Source organism: Pogona vitticeps, chromosome 6 (assembly GCF_051106095.1).
Source record: "Pogona vitticeps strain Pit_001003342236 chromosome 6, PviZW2.1, whole genome shotgun sequence".
Lineage (NCBI taxonomy): Eukaryota > Metazoa > Chordata > Lepidosauria > Squamata > Agamidae > Pogona > Pogona vitticeps.
Window position 1 is genome coordinate 103,495,347 of NC_135788.1, and position 20,196 is coordinate 103,515,542.

At 40.7% G+C, this 20,196-nt stretch overlaps 3 protein-coding genes across 3 annotated transcripts; all 3 read left to right on the forward strand.

The window, feature by feature from the left end:
- The first annotated feature begins 636 nt into the window (after nucleotides 1-636).
- On the forward strand, nucleotides 637-1,919 carry LOC110091073 (olfactory receptor 6Y1-like). Its single transcript, XM_020815047.3, has one exon. It carries the CDS (start codon nucleotides 833-835, stop codon nucleotides 1,829-1,831), a length of 999 nt encoding a protein of 332 aa, XP_020670706.3. The 5' UTR covers nucleotides 637-832; the 3' UTR covers nucleotides 1,832-1,919.
- A 514-nt stretch (nucleotides 1,920-2,433) lies between these two features.
- LOC110091074 (olfactory receptor OR9H1-like) lies at nucleotides 2,434-9,237 on the forward strand. The gene has a single exon (XM_020815048.3). It carries the CDS (start codon nucleotides 8,266-8,268, stop codon nucleotides 9,235-9,237), a length of 972 nt encoding a protein of 323 aa, XP_020670707.3. The 5' UTR covers nucleotides 2,434-8,265.
- Nucleotides 9,238-13,361: 4,124 nt separating this feature from the next.
- Nucleotides 13,362-19,112, forward strand: LOC110091061 (olfactory receptor OR9H1-like). Its single transcript, XM_078378052.1, has one exon. The coding sequence runs from the start codon at nucleotides 15,432-15,434 to the stop codon at nucleotides 16,488-16,490; it is 1,059 nt and encodes a 352-aa protein (XP_078234178.1). The 5' UTR covers nucleotides 13,362-15,431; the 3' UTR covers nucleotides 16,491-19,112.
- Nucleotides 19,113-20,196: the final 1,084 nt, after the last annotated feature.

Here is a 20,196-nt window from a genome sequence, read left to right on the forward strand (position 1 = left end):
CTACAACTCAGATCATGATTCACGAAAGGTAACAAGGAGAACAGAAAGGTTGGTGCTGAAAGGTGTTGAAAAGGTGCAGTTCTACAGTATCAATTTAATACAAAACTGAAGAGGAGTAAAACATCAGCTAGGGCAGTGTTGAGCTAATGTGTCTCATTGCTTCAGTCTTTAAATTCTGTTAATGCTCATGGAAACTCCGACAGATCAAAGAATATGGCCTATATAAGGGTAGGTATAGGCCTGTAAAAGGGACGTGGTGGTGCTCTGGGCTAAACTGCAGAAGCCTGTGCTGCAGGGTCAGAATACCAGCAGTCGTAAGATTGAATCCACATGACGGAGTGAGCTCCGGTCGCTTTGTCCCAGCTCCTCACCAACCTAGCAGTTCGAAAGCATGCAAATACAAGTAGATAAATAGGTACCACCTTGGTGGGAAGGTAAAATGGCATTCCCTAGTCATGCTGGCCACGTGGCAACAGAAACTGTCTTTGGACAAGCACTGGCTCTACGGCTTGAAAACGGGATGAGCACCGCCCCCTAGAGTCTGACACGACTGGACTAAGAATGTCAAGGGGAACCTTTACCTTTTTATAGGCCTGTAACATACTTAACTACTACATAATGTAGAAAAAGACACATGGGTCACCTTGTCCTCCTTGGAAGGAAGCTAGGGTATAAACAAAATAATGAATTTACACCAGGCTTTTCTGACGAGCTTTAATTAATTTGTGTTTTTAAACAAAATGAGCAAAAATCACCTCTGTCTTTTTCTATTTAAATCTCTTAATTTAGGTTTATTCAGTAAAGCCTATTTTTGCACTTGTGTGAAATTGCCATGGTTAACAGATGTTGTATAATACGTTTCCCTTCTTGCCCTGATAAATCACAGATTATATCCTGGATCCAAAAGATGGAAGAATTCAATATGACAAATGTCCGCTTTTTCGTCCTTCTGGGATTCCCCACCTCTTCAGAACTTCAGATTCTTCTTTCTATCCTGTTCATCCTTGCTTACCTGTTGACCTTGATGGAAAACCTTATCATCATTATAGTCATTTGGATTAATAATAGCCTTCACAAACCCATGTACTTTTTTCTGTGCAATCTCTCTTTCCTTGAAATTTGGTACGTCACTGTCATTGTCCCTAAAATGCTGGCAGATTTTATGACACATGACAAACGTATCTCTTTCCAAGGCTGCCTAACCCAGCTGTATTTCTTTGTGACGTTTGTGTGCGGTGAATACATACTTCTCGCTGCCATGTCCTATGATCGGTATTTAGCCATATGCAACCCCTTACGTTACCCAATGATCATGACCAATGCTTTCTGTGCTCAACTGTCAGCAGGATGCTGGATGTGTGGCTTCATCACCTCGGCCATCAAACTGAGCTTCATTGGCCAGCTAAAGTACTGTAGGATTGATAAGATTAACCACTACTTCTGCGACATTTCACCCCTCTTGAATATCTCCTGTACTGACTCTTCCATGGCAGAACTGGTTGATTTTATCCTGGCTCTTCTGGTTATTATGGTACCACTCTGCATTGTTGTGATGTCATATATCTACATCATCTCTGCAGTACTGAGAATTCCTTCTGTTCAAGGAAGAAAGAAAGCCTTTTCCACTTGCAGTTCTCATCTAATAGTAGTTGTGCTGTTCTACTGTACTACACTGTTCACTTATGCACGGCCAAAAGCCATGTATGCCTACAACTCCAATAAACTAGTGTCAGTTCTGTACACTACGGTAGTACCCCTTCTGAACCCACTCGTATACTGCCTCAGGAATAAAGAAGTAAAAGATGCTTTGAGGAAGATGCTGTCCATTTAAGTGCCGACCTAGAGTGGCTCTGTCTTGTTATTTAAAACAGAATAAGGTTACATATCTGGACTTGTCTACTAGAGCTAAGCCCCAATGAACTCTGAGAGATTTACTTACAAGTAGAAATGCTTAGGATAATTGTGATGGCTGCGATGACGTCACCTGCCTATCAATGGTATGCTGGAGCTCTTCTGCCTATAGCGGGGCAGGAGGTGGGACTCCAGGAGGTGGAGCTGTGTATATAAGGGGGGGAGTGAATGATGTGAGACAGTTTTTGGAGAGTTAGAGTTAGAGTGAGAGTTGAGTTAGGGCATGAAGTACTGTGTTAGTTAAGGTCTGAGTGACAGTGTGACTGAAGGGATTCTTTATTTTATTGTTTGACATATTCAGTTCATATATTGATTTACCTTATGTTAAGTTGTACCAATAAACAATCCTTTTTATTTTAAAATCCATACCTTTGTCTGAGGAGTCAGATATATGTGTGTGGTTGGTGGCAGCGTGTGTAGAGAAAGAAAGTGTGAAGTGGCGTCCCCTCTGTGACGTATGAGGAGGCGGCCACAATATAGTTATCAGTGTCATTGAATTTTAGCAGTTTTCATTCAACTTTCTGTATCCATTTCTGTATCTATTTTATTCTGTTACAATTCCTACATCAGTATACTTACTGTTGCTACCTTTGAATATTGTCTTTTACTTATGTAAGCCTTCTGCTCAAGGAAGAAGGAAAGCCTTCTCCACCTGCAGTTCTCATCTCACAGTAGTTGTGTTGTACTACTCTACCACACTGTTCCTTATGCACGGCCAAAAGCTATGTATGCCTGCAACTACAATAAACTAGTGTCAGTTCTGTACACTACAGTAGTACCCCTTCTGAACCCACTCATATACTGCCTCAGAAATAAGGAAGTAAAAGATGTATGCTTCTTTCAATTGGAAAGAAGAAGGCCTAAAACTAAACACGGTCTGGCACCCCATTCTGAAAAACACAACCTACAAAAGGTCAATGAACTCTACCCCGCCACAAGGGCCAGGGATCATTGCACAAAAAAGACCAGCTAACAACACCCATCAATCACAGTGACATATAATCTCTCCCTCCCCCCTCCCTTGTCACAGCAAAAACATGCTGATCACCCTATATTCTGAAAAAAGACAAAAGCTGTTTCCCACAGTTATAAATACTCAACTATCCAACAAACAGCAACAGAGCATGGACAGCGTTCCTACTCCAGTCCTCTGAAGATGCCGGCCACAGAGACTGGTGAAACGTCAGGAAGAACAACCTTCAGAACACGGCCAAAGAGCCCAAAAACCCCACAACAACCAAGTAAAAGATGCTTTGAGGAAGACGCTGTCCATTTAAGTGCTGAGCTAGAGTGGCTCTGTCTTGTTATTTAAAACAGAGTAAGGTTACACATCTAGACATATCTACTAGGGCTAAGCCCCAATGAACTCTGAGAGTTTTACTTGCAAGTAGAAATGCTTAGGATAATGTCATCAGTGTCATTGAATTTTAGCCGTTTTTATTCTATTGACAATTTCTATACCTATTTCACTCTGATACAGTTGGTATAACAATTGTTATTTCTATATAAACCTGAGGCATAAGTAGTATAGTCCATGCACATGATGAAGTAGATTTTAGTTCTAGACAGATCACAGCAAAATAACCTATTAATTTTAAAGAAGACTCAAGAGTCTTCTTTTCCTTTTTATTATAATTTAATAGGTACTTTTCAGGCTTCATTTAGGAATTTAATTGAAATACAATGAACTTCCTATGGGAAAAACCCGAGAATTTTCATATTGATGATTTCCCTTTTCAGCTGATTTCAGCTATCTATACTGCATTGACACCCATGCTGAATGCCTTCATCTACTGCCTCAGGAATAATGAAGTCAATAAAGTTATTTGGAGAACTAGAGGTGGAAGGATCAAGAGGAGTGGATATGCATTATTAGATGAAATACCTGATACATTCTGAGTGATTTCAAAATCTATGTCTTAGAACATCCCCTTTCCCCAAATGAATAAATTGATTCTGGACATCGAAATGTTCTTGTGATACATTGCATGTACCAGTAGGGAAAATATACTTTTAAGCATGACCCAAGAGAGAGAGAAAAACTCTTCCTCTTTGGAAGTATTTTCTTTATAGTTAGGAAATATCATTACCCATCGTGTAAATCAGATTGGACCAACGCTCCAGGGATCAAATTTATTTTTAGCAACAATTATTTTAAAAGACAAGAAGTCATTGCAGGGAGAATGAAATCACAATTTACCTGAAGTCTTTATAAAGACTAGTCTGTCCTCTATGCTCAGACCTTGGAATACTTTTGTATATCCCACTGAGAGAAAATAACATCACTAAACATCTAGAGACTGAGGTGTGAATAGAAGACATCCAGTGGTTTGAAGCAGTGATGTTTCAGAAATATGAAATATGGCTCCTATTCTTCAGTTGTAGTAAAGGTGAGATTTTTTTTCCTTTTGTTGATATATATCACAATAAGTAAAGACTAGTAAGTTTATTGTTGAAAGTTTTCAGAAAGATTTTCTAGACAAACGAGGCATATGTGAATGAGTTAATTAGTCAATATTGTCACCTATATAATTATCCATTCATATTTTAAACTCAAAGTTCATAATTAAAGGACAGAGATATATTTTTAAAGGCTGATCTATGCTGTGTGCCACATACATATTTAGAAAGTTCTAGTTGTTTGAAATGGAATGTAGCCACATCATTCTGCCATACTAAGATGTTGGTGTTCAGTGATTAAATGTTGAGTCTTTCAGCCAAGGTTAGGATGTCCCTCTCTCCCTGAAGGAAAATGGGTTAGGTAAATGTCCCTTACTTAAACTTTCACACACATTTGTGCTCAACACATTTGTGAGGTTCCATTTTTTTTCCTGCATTTTTTAGAAGAATAGTTTTTTCCCAAATATGGTTAGATTAACCTGCCCATTTCACTTTCCCCAATAGTTAAATCTGAAATTCTTTCCATACCATAATGAATTTCAAATTATATTATAATTTTATTTTTAAAAATGAACTGAAACAAAATGCTGCCATCTCTAGAAAAAGTACCAATCACCATAATTTCTAGCTCTTGTGCAAAATGCACTCCTTTCAGAATTGAGGTTTACTCTTTTTCTCTTGACATTTAGAAAGCGTGTTCCAGATAATCTCTTCAAATTGTTTCCAAATTGTTTTATTAATGAGTGTATTTTTTAAAAAAATTCAGGATTGTTGAGCATTGTCTTGGATTTTTTTTTCTGATAAGAAGAAATATTAATAATAAACAAATACCTATTGAGTTTTACAGAGTAGGTTAAATGAGATCATAATAAACTGAATTCTGCTCTGTTCCCATACCTAAAACATAGCTCAAATATGTCTACTCTATAAAAGTAAGGAACATATTAATTGAAGCACATGAATGAAGATAGTGGAATATGTTGATTTTGGGGGGCACTGAGCACAATTGCAGAAGTGTACAGTTGCTATCATCCTTTTAGTTATGCCCACTAGCATAATACAACAGGCATAACTCTCAGTAGCATGTTTCTGCAACTTAAGGAGTCAGCATAAGCATTTAGTATTGCATGTAGAGTGGCATGACATGGACCATAACAGCAGGTGCTTAAGATGACTTTTTACACTTGGAACAATTCACTGTTGACATGCCAATCCGTTGTATGTCAGCATAAAAAATGAAGTAGGATTTTGGTCAGTTCTTGCGCTGTAGAATGTGGACCATGACTGCTGCTCCATACAAAGGTGATCATATTTTCTTTTCCTCTTCAGAGTGTTCTCTCATCTGTAGATTATCTAACATTTGCCATGGAGAAAATCTATGAAATGTTTTTGCTAGTCTTAGATGATTTGTGAGATGAACAATTTTTATACTGCTCCTGGTAAGTAAAAGTTCAAATGAAGAGGAAGATATTGGGAGTTACAGTAGACAGAAGACCTAAGTGCCATGCATTTGCAACAGCAACATGTTTAAGTTATTCAAGCATTTAATTGTATGTGTCAGTCAGAGATACATATCCGATACCTCCAGTACCATCCACCATTGCGATACTAATGTTCATGATAACAAATCAATTTGAGATTTTATATGTCTTCCTTTTAAAAGCATGGATGTACACCATTGTGGGAGAGTGAGTTTCATGACTTTTGAGCTGTGTATATGTGATACTATACTATATCTTTTGGGGAGACCTACCAACTTTTAATACCATACAATTGCACTCATTTCACACGCTAGCAAGGTTATTATCAAAATCCTACAAGGTAGGCTTCAGAAGTATGTAAAGCATCTACTTCTGCTTCATTGACTATGCAAAAGCCTTTGACTGTGTGGACCACAGCAAACTATAGCAAGTTCTTAAAGAAATGGGAGTGCCTGATCACCTTATCTATCTCCTGAGAAATCTATATGTCGGACAGGAAGCAACAGTTAGAATTCAATATAGAACAACTGATTGGTTCAAAATTGGGAAAGGAGTACAACAAGGCTGTATATTATCTCCCTGCTTATTTAAGTTCTATGCAGAATACATCATGCGAAAGGCAGGATTGTATAAATCCCAAACTGGAATTAAGATTGCCGGAAGAAATGTCAACAACCTCAGATATGCAGATGATACCACTCTTAATGGGGGTGGAAGAGGAGAGCACAAAAATGGTCTGAAGCTCAACACCAAAAAACTAAGATCATGGCAACTGGTCCCATCACCTCCTGGCAAATAGAAGGGGAAAACATGGAGGCAGTGACAGATTTTACTTTCTTGGGCTCCATGATCACTGCAGATGGTGACAGCAGCCACAAAATCAAAAGATACCTGCTTCAGGTGGGAGGAAAGCTATGACAAACCTAGACAGCATCTTAAAACACAGAAACATCACCTTGCCAACAAAGGACTGCATAGTCAAAGCTATGGTTTTTCCAGTAATGATGTATGGAAGTGAGAACTGGACCATAAAGAAGGCTGACCGCCAAAGAATTGATGCTCTTGGATTGTGGTGCTGGAGAAGACTGTTGAGAATCCCCTGGATTGCAAATAGAGCAAACCTATCCATCTTGAAGGAAATCAAGCCTGAGTGCTCACTGGAAGGACAGATCCTGAAGCTGAGGCTCCAATACTTTGGCCATCGTATGAGAAGAGAAGAGTTCCTGGAAAAGACCCTGATGTTGGGAAAGTGTGAGAGCAAGAAGAGAATGGGACGACAGAGGACAAGATGGTTGGACAATGTTATTGAAGCTACCAACATGAATTTGACCCAACTCCAGGAGGCAGTGGAAGACAAAAGCCTGGCATGCTCTGGTCCATGGGGTCATGATGAGTAGGATTTAATGACTAAACAACAACAACCAACTTTTATAGCAACTTTTTCTTCATTTATTTAGTAGTCATGCTTATATTCCCCTCAAGAATTGTATTCTCTCTCTCTCTCTCTCTCTCTCTCTCTCTCTCTCTCTCTCTCTCTCTCTCTGTGTGTGTGTGTGCGTGTGTGCGTGCGTGTGTGTCTCACTCTCACACACATGCATTTTTATGAAGGCATTAAAATTTAAGTAGCAGAAAATAGCACATCTTAGGGAAATGCAGACAATATAACATAACTAGTTCAATGAAAATAGAAGTCAATAATTTAAAAGCTAGAGTTGGGGAGATGGTCTTCACCTGGAATCAGGAACACTCCAAAGAATATGCCATTTACCTCCTAGAGCTACGCATGTTGGCCCCTCTTGAAATATGGGCCACTACCACTTCCATCAGAGTCTTAAGCAGTAGCATTGAAACATACAACATGAAAACTCATATGATCCATCTATTGCTGGGATGTCCAATTTGTATCTCTCTGAGGAGGGGAGAAGGGACGTCATATTTTGAATGTGGTCCTATATCAGACCAGATATTTTAGACCTGTGCAACGTAAATATTTGATGCATGGGAAGTGGGGGGGCAGATTAGTCTCATCAACCTTGGCCACTGTTTCTGTTTTTCTATATGTGAAGGCCAGCTCTCTGAAGTTCACAGCTTCCTTTCTCTTGGAGGCTATCCATACAGTTTGAAATACTAGTTTGAAACAGCAGACAAAATGAAACTAGTTCTTTATGCCTTCCTTTATATGTTTGATAGTGGTACTGTACTCAGGATGCTGATTTTGTTCTGTTTTCAGTACACTAGCTATTTTGTTATATTTCAGGAATCCAGAACATCAGTTCTGCCAGTGACTGTAACTGGCTCACAGCTGCCTTCATCTTTCAGTACTGCAGTGGTTTTGCATATGATATTTGCTTTTTCTTTTCTTCAACAGTGGAGAAATAGAGAACTTCAGAAAATGCACAGTGACACTGTGTGAACCTCAAAGCCAAGGATTTATGATTGCCAAGCAAAGAACAACTGGCATAACAGTCTTATCATGTCCTTACCCTACATTCTTTATAGTCTAGGAAATAAAATGGGTAACCACACAATGGTAACACACTTTATCTTGGATGGATTCCAAGGTCAGCTAGAACTACAGCTCAGCTTGTCTTTTTTCTTTATGCTCTTCTATATTGCCACTTTGATGGGGAATATCGGCATGATCACCATCATCACCACTGATGCTCAGCTTCACACCCCTATGTACTTTTTCTTGAAGAACTTGTCCTTCTTGGATATCTGCTACTCTTCTGTGATCACGCCCAAAGCCATGCTGAGCTTTGCCACTGGGAAGAAGACAATTTCTTATCCTGGGTGTGCCACACAGATGTTCTTCTTCTCTCTTTTTGGGACTACTGAATGTTTTTTCCTAGCTGTGATGGCATATGACAGGTTCATGGCCATATGCAGCCCATTGCTTTATCGCACCACCATGTCAAGGAAGACATGTACACATCTGGTGGCTGGTTCATATGTATTTGGCTTCCTCAATTGTTGCACACAGACAGGTCTCACATTCAGCTTGTCCTATTGCAAGCCAGCAGAAATCAACCAGTTCTTTTGTGATGTCCCAGCTGTCATGAAGGCCTCTTGCTCAGACACTTCTATAAATGAAATCGTGCTCTTAGGAATGTGTGGCTTTATTATCATTGTAACATTCACAACTGTCCTAATCTCTTATGGCTACATTGTGGCCACAATTCTGCGGATACCTTCTGTTGAGGGAAGACAGAAGGCTTTTTCAACCTGTACTTCCCATATCATGGCTGTAAGCTTGTTTTTTGGGTCAGCTTTCTTTATGTATGGTCAACCTGGAGCTATCTCATCCCCTAATCAAGGCAAAGTGGTATCTATCTTCTACACCATTGTAATCCCCATGTTGAACCCCCTAATTTACAGCCTAAGGAACAAGGAGGTCAAAGATGCCATAGGGAGGCAGGTAAAAAGGATATATTTCCTTTCCTGAAAGTCCCTATTTTGTCTCTTGAGCAGGGCTTAAATCCGGTGGAGATTGGAGAAGGTCAATAAATTGCTACTGTATTGAGAAGTCCTACCTTACAGGGCTGTTATGCTATCTAAGAAAGCACAAAGTCAATGCTTGGTTGCTACACACTTCTGGGGACTAAAGGACCTACCTCAGAGATAAAGGTGGCAGTTTTGCACTTACAGTGACTCCTTGTCCAAACATCATACCCTCTGTAGGGAGATGTGGTTGTTACAGATGACATGACTACAGTGGTGCCTCGCAGAACGAGCACACCGTAGAGCGATGAATTCGCTCTACGGTGATGCTTTTGCGATCGCTAATGCGATCGCAGAGCGATGGCCCCAATGGGCGAAAATCGCAGAGCGAAGGTCGGTAAGCGGTTCGCTTACTGACCTTCGCTTTGCAACCCGCCGATCAGCTGTTCCGCGGCTTCAAAATGGCCGCCGGAACAGCCGAAAGGGCTGGGCGCAGCGTTTTTGCACCCTTGGTAAGCAAGGGGAGGGCGCAAAAGCGCTGCCGGAACAGCGGAAATGGCTGCGCGCAGCGTTTTCGCGCCCTCCCCTCGCTTACCAAGGGCGCGAAAACGCTGCGGCCGGCCATTTCGGCTGTTCCGGTGGCCATTTTGGACCCACCGGACAGCTGATCGCAGCCATTTTCGCGCCCTCATTCAGCGAGGGGAGGGCGCGAAAATGGCTGCCGGCCATAGAGGAACATCGCTGTACGGTGAGTAAATCAGCCGATTGGAACGCATTAAACTAAGTTTAATGCATTCCAATGGCTTTTTTCTTTCCGTACAATGATGTTTCACACAGCGAGGGTTAATCCGGAACGGATTAACCTCGCTGTGCGAGGCACCACTGTATTTGAATAAATGTAGATTGTTGTATATGAAAAAATAAAACACCCCCTGAAAATAAGCCCTAATGCGTTTTTGGAGCAAAAATTAATATAAGACCCTTTCTTATTTTCGGGGAAACACGGTAGTTAGTTGAAGGACAGATCAGGGAACAGGAGTTCTGCTTGCACTAATTGATGTTATGCATCCCTTGTAAGCTAATGTTTGTAATGTAGGTATATTCCTGGTTTTAAATTTGATCCTGGCTGCCTTTGGTTCAGCAGTGAATGGGGAAGTCTTTGGCAGTTAAAGTAGTGCATGGTCTACATTAGTCCTAAAGACATCTTATGGTGACAAATGAGTAAAGCCCTCTTCTGATGTTCAGAGGAGGGTTAATCCAAACACATGAGATGGTCTGTCCAACTCTTCTGTTCTCATTCTCCACACATGGCAAGTGGCAGTCTAAACTTTTCAAAGTGTTCCAGATTGTTAAGGAACATTCCACACACAACAGACTGTTGCTATCCTCTTGTGAAGATTATCACAGGAGGAGGCTAACACCTTCCCCATCCTACATGTTTGAATGAACCCTCTCTTGCACACCCAAAGAGGACTTGAGTTATATTCTATTTGGACTACTGTAACATGCCTCACAAGGGGGTTGCCTTGAAAGCTGTTCCAGAACTTTGGCTAGTTCAGAAATGACTGTTGTCTAGAGCAGTTATATGGAACATGTTGAGTCCTCATTCCTACTCATTCAATGCTTTCCTATCTGTTTCAAGGCACAATTGAAAATGTTGATTAGGGTCTATAAAGCTACACAGGACTATGTGAAATACAACGGTCTCCTATATAAACCTGTCCAGGTATTATGATTTACAAGGAAGGGAACTACTTTTGGTTCACTACCATCTGCTAGGGATCTTTTCTTGGTGTCTCTCTGCTCATTGGAGCTAGACTGGTTCCCTCTCCACTATCTTGCTGCTACACAAAGGTATGTGTATTGGAGAGGGACCCAATCTAGCTGCAGTGAGCAGAGAGAGTGGATAACACTGATTATCATTGTATATCTGTTGTTGAAATTGTTTTAACTGCTCAGTTGCCAGTTCCATCTTTTGTTGTTGTGCTTCTAATAATGTTTGCAATTGATTCACTTTAATATTATATTTTAATCAAGTCAGTGCTTGTAACCTTATATTTTAGTAACATTCGTTGTTTTAGACTCCTTGCCCACCCAGCCCGGAATAACAAGATGAGACACAATAAAGTGGGTTAAACTAAACTTTATTAACTTATTAATGCTTTATTGTCCCCTATTTTAAGGGGGGCTGCCATAGTGCAAAACAAGTCTGAGACCGTTATCAATCTTACTTGATCGGTGCAGACCTTTTCCCAGCGAGATCTTGCCACAAAAGGGGATGCTGTTCTCCAGGCACCCCCCCCCCTCAGCCATATGCACTGGAGGCCGGCCCAAAGCCTAGCCTCAGGACCCCAATTGAACCGCGTCCCCTGGGGTTCCCTGTTTTCCCCTTCCCCTGAGCAGAACCTCTCTTGCTGCAAATTCTGAGAGGAAGGGTGTCTAGCCTCTGCTGGGTGTATTCCCTGCAAATCCCCTGCTCTTATTCTGCTTTGCACTACCCGCCATGGTTATCGATATGCCCGAGCCCCCCACCAAGCTGAAAATTTTGGCCCTAAGACCCCCTTGCATGTCATGAAGAAACATGTGATGAGTGCACCCCATCTTCTCTTTATACCTATGGGCAACTAACTCTAATATTGGGATGCCAAATAACTGAGCCCCCTTGAACTCTAATGAACCTACTAACTACCCTGTTAAGTCCCTTCCAGGCCTTGTTAATGCACCTAAGGTTGCATCTGGCCTTCCATACCATCCTACAGTATGATAGCCAATCACACTATGTGTGTTCCAGGAAAGCGCAACACCAATGCATACAGGTCCATTGACCTGTAATATAAATGCCTTGCCCCTATGCTGGGGTAAATTGTTGCCACTGAGGTGAATTAACGCAATGTCAGGGGCACACCTGGAGTACGGGCAGGCAAAGAAGCCCAGTTTTGGAAGCTGCATGCCAGTCTGGAGGGACCTTTCTTTTTTGCCGTCGGAAACTTAGGGTATACATTGAATGAACAAACGAACGAACAAATGAACGAACAAACGAGTAGACTCCACTCAGTTTCAATAGCAAGTGTTAGCCTGACTTTTTTTTTCAGGGCCTTGATTACAGAGGAAAAAACTGCCACTTTGGTTTATTTTAATCTTGTGAAGCAAAATGTGATAAAAAGCTGGTCTCTTCAGAATTTATTATATCATGTGCCTGCAATACCCAAGGGAGTCAGTTTTCCCTTAAGTGTTTATGAAACTACGTAAAACTCCATAAAACAAAAATAGAGACTCTTTTGTAGTCCATTTATATAAATGGAAGGCACAGAGGAATATTACTGGAGGTAAGGTAAGGCATTCATTTCCTTTCTAATCAATACTGTTTGGTCAGAATTACCTCAGGGGGAGAGTGTAGTACAGAACTGAGTGAACTGGTGGTTGGAATCCCAAAGCATCCAATTTCTCAGAAATAAGAGATAGTTGCAGTCTGGATCTTTACAAGTTAACGTAGTTCAAAGGAGAAATAATTCTAACATACTCTTGAGCGAGGTTATATTAGGAGTGTTGTCACACTGCATAGAAGTCTCCATGGGAACCTCTCATCATGAGGCCAAGACTGTGAGACGGAGTCAACAGAACGATGCTGTCCTGCATAATGAATTGCACACTTTTAAGACTAACAGGAAGTGTGAATGAGGCTGAGTTCATCATGTTGTTGGGATCATGTGCTGAACATAAAAATGAAAACAAGGAATAGAGGGGAATTATTCCAATATAGAATTTGAAAGGAAAGAAAGAGAGAAAAGAAAGTTAAAGGTCATGTCACAATGATGCTGTGACAACCTTCACCTTTGTTTGATGGCTTCTCTGTCAAGGTAAATTTACAGGCCTGAGCAGTACAAGTGTCTTAATGTGCAGCCATAATAAACAGGTGTGTTCAAATGCTGAGTCATGGTGACTCAGGAGGGCTGAATCTTGGATGATGCAATGTCTGATATGATTGGACACAGCCAGATGTACAAATGTATATATGTGGACTCTGTATAGATGATGTATTCTTCTTTTTCTGATGAGTATCATGCTGTCATGCTGCTGGTTTGCACTTCTATAAATATTCCTGTAAATACACATCTGGTGCTGGAGAAGCTGCTTGTGTGTGTGTGAGTCATTTTACCACCTGGACCTGAAGTCACTCTGCTAAATTTCCACATACTTGTGCTAACATTCTCTGCTGTTCAGAAGAGGATACAAGGTCATTCACGCTTAGAACTTTTCTATCTTATTAAACATAGGTAATGTATCTTTATCATATATTACAATAGATTCCAGGTGCTCTTTTGTAGTGATTTGTGCTTTGCAATAAAGAGCTTATCTATTGTTCTTTGGTCTTTTTCTTTCAGAAGCTTTGCTGTAATGTGCTTCATGAAAGAGCAGTATATTCACACCTTGTTATACTATGTGAAGTATCCTACATTTCACTGGTGCCATATGAACACCAGTAGTAAATTACATCCAGTGTTGATTAGAAATATCCAGTGTGGTGTAGTGGATAGAGTAATGGACTTGGATTCAAGAGACTTAACTCCGGGAGGCAGTGGAAGACAGGAGGGCCTGGCGTGCTCTGGTCAGTGGGGTCACGAAGAGTCAGACACGACTTAACAACTAAACAACAAAGCCCTGCTATTTCTACATCAGTAGGCTGTAGCAGGTAGAACAGTCTTCCTGAACATGGACCTCTCTAGACTACATCTTCCATTACTCTTGGTAAAGCATTGCCGTTCAATATGGTGAAGAGCAAGTTGAGGAAGGATAAGGTGGGGTTTTTGATAAGGATTGGAGAGAGCTGGATTCTGGTTTATGCTTACTGCGAGAAAATCAGTTTGATGCCTTCAATTTTTGTAAATGACACCAAATTCTGTCTGCTACACAGGTTTGTTTCTAGTAATGGCTATCCATATGCTTCTAAAGAAGTTCAAAAAACAGTGATGGCTATAACTCAAGAACTGCTACAGTATATAGCTCAGTGGTTTAAGTCTCTGGCAAAGCCAGAGGTAAAGAGTTTAATTCCCCACTATGCCTCCTTGACAGGGATGGGACTTGATTATCCATAGGGTCTCTTCCAACTCTGCAGTTCTATATTATTATATATAGTAGTCAGAAGTATGAATGTTTTTGAATGCATAAATCTCAATTCAGCTCTCATACCTAATAGATATAACCTCATGAATTGGCAAAATCGATTCATATCCCTTTTATTAATAAATTCCATATGTGCTGGTGAACTCAACATATAGGTGTATCTTTAGTCTTGATTGTATAGGTACACTTATAATCAGTTTATGTCAGAAAGAAGACTTTGGTCAAGTATTTTTCTTGTCTTCTTCGTCATTGATATTTAAATCAGTGGAATGTTCAGAGACATTGAATTTCCTTGCCTAAATTATCTAATTCTGATACACTTCAAGCTTGATGTAATTTCACCTTTTATGCTCCTATAAATACCCTCAGTTTCCAAAACCTAGTTCAAAGGGCTCTGCAAAGATTGCTTTGCAAAGAAGCATAAGCTTTGCATGTAAAATATCACATCTCCAATCCCCCATGTTTTCAGGTAATTCTGAGAGAAGAATTGTATCTGAGGGCCATTGGCAGTCTATGTCAACAATACCAGCTTGACTGAGTAAAAGGCAGATGTTTGGATTTTCTGGATTACATGTCCTGGAATCCCCTAGTCAGCATTACTCATGGCTATGGGATTCTAGTCCACAACTCAAAGTCCAAATATTTCCCATTGAAGAAGGGAATATGAGAGGCCTATTCATGAAGATTCCCAGTGTGGTATAGTGGATATAGCGATTTACTAGGACTCTGGAGGAGAGGGTTTAGATCTCTCCTTGACCATGGAAGCTCACTGAGGGGGAGTGGGACTGGTAAAACCATCCCTTAAATATATCATTTACATTGGAAGCCCTATTCAGGTCATTATAAGTCAGTTCTGACTTAATGGCACAGAACACACAAACATTCCTGAAGAAGTGCTATTTCAAGAAAAAAAAACTTTGGCAGAGGGACCCACTACCTTATCACTTCTAAAATTCCTGAATGTCTATTCGGTGTGCTATATTCAGTTGGCTAATGAAAACCATGTTTGCTTCTGTTTAAGGTGCAGCTTTTTGTGGCAACACATTTGCACAACTTCTGTCTTCATGAGTAACAATCATGGCTACTTTTGATATGTTCCAGTCTGGGGAAACATATGCAAATCCAGTTGTTCAATGTTTACAAGCACAAAAGCCGGGAGAGAAAGGCTGTTCTCCTGACCTGCCGCAGTGTTGTAACTCAGTTATGAAAAATGGAACTGCGATCACAGAATTCATCTTGGTAGGATTTAAGAATGAACCTGAGATGCAGATAGTTCTCTTAATTCTCTTCTTGGGGATGTACATTTTCACCCTGGTGGGGAACATTGGCTTCATCATAATCACCACTGTTGATGCTCACCTTCACACGCCTATGTACTTCTTCCTGAAGAACCTGTCTTTCATGGATGTCTGCTACTCATCCACCATCACGCCCAAAGCTGTGCTCAGTTTTTCAACTGGGAACAAGGTGATTTCCTATGCTGGCTGTGCAATCCAGATGTTCTTTTTCTCTCTCCTTGGGACTACCGAGGCCTTTTTGCTGGCTGGGATGGCATATGATCGATTCATTGCTGTCTGCAACCCATTGCTTTACCATTCAAAAATGTCCAAGAGGACCTGTAGATTTCTTGTGATGGGTGCATATTTCTTTGGCTTCCTCAATTGTTGTACACAGACAGGCCTCACATTCAGGTTATCTTACTGTGAGTCCAGGGAGATCAACCAGTTCTTTTGTGATGTCCCAGCTGTCATGAAGGCCTCTTGCTCAGACACTTCTGTAAATGAAATTGTGCTGCTAGCAATGTGTGGATCTATTGTTATAGTGACATTCTCAATTATCTCTATTTCCTATACCTACATTATAGCAACAGTCCTTCACATACCTTCTTTAGAAGGTAAATACAAAGTCTTCTCAACCTGTACTTCCCATGTTATTGTTGTAAGCTTGTTCTTTGGAACAACTTTCTTTATGTATGGTCAACCCGGGGCTATTGCTTCTCCAAATATAGGCAAAGTGGTATCTGTCTTTTATACTATTGTAATCCCCATGTTGAATCCATTAATCTACAGTTTAAGAAACGTGGAGGTTAAAAATGCTTTGTGTAGACAGATAAAAAGGTTGCCATGCTCCCACTAAACTTCTATCTGATAGTTTTCAAAACAGGAGAAAAAAACCCTCCTGAAACAAAAGGAATCCAATTTCCATTTCTTTGTTATGAAATCTAGGGCCTCATAATTATGAAATCTTTTGGGATGTGTTCAAGAATAGCTAGAACAATCACAGTGTTTGTCGTTCACTACATACTCTGTTGATATTGATAGCTAGCTAAAATTTAGCTTTCCCTGCCAGAGCTACTAAGCCAGCTACTTAATAGTATATAGTTGTAAATATGTCTCATTTTGTATTGTTCTGAAGAAGTGAAAATGTATTCTGGCAAGTGTATATAGAGAAGTTATACCTTCAGCCTCATAGAAGATCAAATTTGTAGTTTAATCCAGCATTGCTGCTGTTAAACACAGGTGTGCTCAAAGTGCCTTTAACCAGCTTAGACAATTGAAAAAAATATATATCCATACTTGGACAGAGATAAACTTGGAATTTCTGTTCAAGTTTTAATAACTTTCAGTTTGGATAATGGTATTTGAAGAAATCCAGCAGTCTGTTACAATTAGAAGAGGCCCATTGAATCAGTGGGGATTTGGTGAATCAACTCCTCTATGAGTTCCATTGGTTCAATAGGCCTACTCTAGTTGAAATTTTATGTACTGCTGGGTTCAGCCAATGTGTTACACATGATTTTGTCTTTCCAGAATTTTTAAGTAATCAAAAACAGGGTTGCTTAACAGCTAATTAGGACTAGCCAATAAGATAAACTCTGTGGCAGAAACTTGGGATTTTAAACTATTTTTCATGTTTAAAGTCTGAAACATCTGAGGGATGGCATGTCCTGTCATACCTACCTATCTAAATTCTAAAGTCATAAATAGAGGTCTGAGTGGCTCTGTGAAATGAAGCAAAATGAGTGCCTACAAGACAGTTGTTCTTTTCTGTGATTCCATCTTGTCTGTACAATGATCTCCCCAGAAAGAGTCACTTCGTGCCAATGTTATAGGCTCTACAGGGTGTTAAATTGTCACTTCCCTTCACCTTTGGCAGCTCATGTCTTCTAATTTCCATTTCCCCATTTCAACCCCCTGTGAATATTTGGCTAAAAAAATTTAATACCATGAATGGCAGAACACGAGGGCTCTGCTGGGGTTATTGTTCCACCTGGTGGGTGGGTGGGTGACAGTTCTTTGATGCACCCCAGAGTCACCCTAGAATAAAACAAATATTCTCATTTGGGTCTTCTCCCTGCCCTGCCGATTAGTCCGAAGTCAGTGCACTTCTCTAATAAATCCCTTGATTTGTCTGTTTATATTTTAAGGTTCTCCTGTTTTCTTGTTTGTGCGTTTGCTTCCCATTTATTGGATAAAGACCATAAATACTGTTTTATGTATAGGAAATTGGTGAAAATCATGCACCCTGACATTTTAGGCCATTTCATCAGAATATTGATGTCATATTCAATAACACTAACTTCTCTATACATATTAATTAATGTAGCTTTTGTTGATCTTGCCTCTTTGGTTTTCATATCTTTCGTAACAAAGGATCAGCCCTCCTGTGAGTTCATGACCTTGGACCAGACAGTCTGTCTTGTAGACTTACTCACAGAGTAGTTGTGAGATAAAGGGGTGAAGAGGAGAACCATGCAGTCTGTCTGGAGCTCATTTGTGGAAAGTCAGGATACAAATGTATGTCGTCACTGACATCACCACCACCACCACTTAGAAATTATATATTGGAGACATAAAGTAATATATCAGAAGGAAGACTAGGCTATAACTTGTTTACATTTGAGACCTATTAATTTGTTAAGGAGGTGTGCAGAGGCTGCTGTGTTGAGAGTAATGTGCCAGTACCTAGGTTATCCGGAAATTGAGTCATGGCTACTGGACTTCTTTCTTATTAGGTTGAAATGTTTTGCTATTCATCCAAGTAGCTTCTTCAGTCTTTGTCCATCTAACAAGTCTATTCAGACCAAGGGGAAGTGAAACCAATGTTGAGGATCTATTAGGGATCCCCTACCAACTCTCCTCAGACTGAAGAAGCTACTTGGATGAGTAGCGAAATGTTTCAACTTAATAAGAAGTCCAGTTGACATGACTCAACTTCCACCTGGATGACTGAGAATCTTCCCAGATATAGTACCTAGGTTCTTAATCTGTGATCCTGGGGGGCTGTGATGTCCTTGCAGGGAGTCCACATATGTTGTGATCTTTTGAAGTTAAAATAGAAGGGAGGGAGGGAGGGAAAGGAGGGAAAGAAAGGAAAAGAAAGGAAACAAACAAAATCTTAGTTTCCCTCGTTTGTTTGTGTAAAATTTGGCTTTTCTAACCTACCATCTCCATTATAAACAAATACAAAAATCAGCTATGAAAATAACTGTTTGACAGCAAATAACTGTTTGATATTCCTGCACACAGTGAGAACATGCAAGTGAAAGACACTGAATGGCTGAGAGAAAGCATGTGCCGGCTCCGCTGACAAGCTCACTTCATCAATGTGGAGCGCTATTGCCACCCTCGTGAGACATGCCAAGTCTCGTAAAAGCAACCCGGGAGGGGAAGGGGAAGGGGCGTGCTACTTAAGGAGTGAGCCCCTCCCCTTCAGCCTCTTCCTTGCTGACAACCCCCACCCACCTACCCTATGTACTAGTGTGAGTTTTTCTGGTTGCCTTTGGAGCCGGATAGCAATTTTTGACCTGCATCCTGATTGGCACTTGGATGTGGGGATTTTTCGCCTATCCCACACTGGTAGAGGTGTCCTGGCATTTGTAAAGGTGGGCAATAATCAGTCACACAGGCGGGTAGCATGGATAGAACAGGTTTCAGTGAGTCCCCTCACAATCATTGGTAATGTATAGCTCATCGGACCTCCCAGCACTGCGGATTGTGCAATTACAGTGCTTGGGGGGGGGAAGATGTGCTGGGGCCAGACCGGCAGTCACCAAGGGAAAGGGGACTCGAGGTCTGGGTGTGCTCAAATTTGGGCCGGCCAGACTCTCACTGTCTTGACGACAGCAAGACTTCAGGGCTAGGGACTCACCCGTTTATTTGGTAATGGGTCCATTGAGACCCCTGTGCAAAGCCTAATTCTGCACTGCAGTAGAACCCCCCCCTTTTATGGTGGGCAATATTGAATATTCAATAAAGTGTGGCCCATGTTTATCTCATAATACTTGTCTTGCGTCATTATTCCGAGGTATGGGGGATGCACTTTCGGGTTTTAAATCTTGAATTAAGTGTTGGTGGTCCATGGCAACAAAAGATATTTAAAGGGGATCTGTGGTAAAGAAAAGGTTAAGAATCACTGTGCGAGTACCTTCACAATGACCATGGAAAGGTTACTGTTCATAAAGGAAAAGACTGTTGTACATGGGTAGCCTCTCCATGTGAGCCAGAACATCTCTTCTGGAAAGTTCTAGCTCACATGGAAAAGGTATCCAGGCACAACAGCCTTCCTCTCTTCAGACAGTTAAATTTCTGTATTGAGTGTTGAGATGGAGGGGGTAGGATGAGCACTAACTGTGTTGATTAGAAATATGAATCAGAATAACCTACACCATTTTGAAGCAGGATAGAACAAGTTTTTGAGACATATCCTCAGGGCACCTCAGGGGACCCCGGCAGCTTTTCTTAGAACAGAGATAGGCAAGGTATCCATTAAAGCCATGGCAACTCTACCTGTATTCTCCTACTAAAGGAGGGTGATGGATATGTATAATCAGCGTCTACCT

What these genes read in the sequence shown, in the direction of transcription:
- LOC110091073 (XM_020815047.3), top strand. Translation starts at nt 833, where the DNA reads ATGGTTAACAGATGTTGTATAATACGTTTCCCTTCTTGCCCTGATAAA.
- LOC110091074 (XM_020815048.3), top strand. Translation starts at nt 8,266, where the DNA reads ATGTCCTTACCCTACATTCTTTATAGTCTAGGAAATAAAATGGGTAAC.
- LOC110091061 (XM_078378052.1), top strand. Translation starts at nt 15,432, where the DNA reads ATGGCTACTTTTGATATGTTCCAGTCTGGGGAAACATATGCAAATCCA.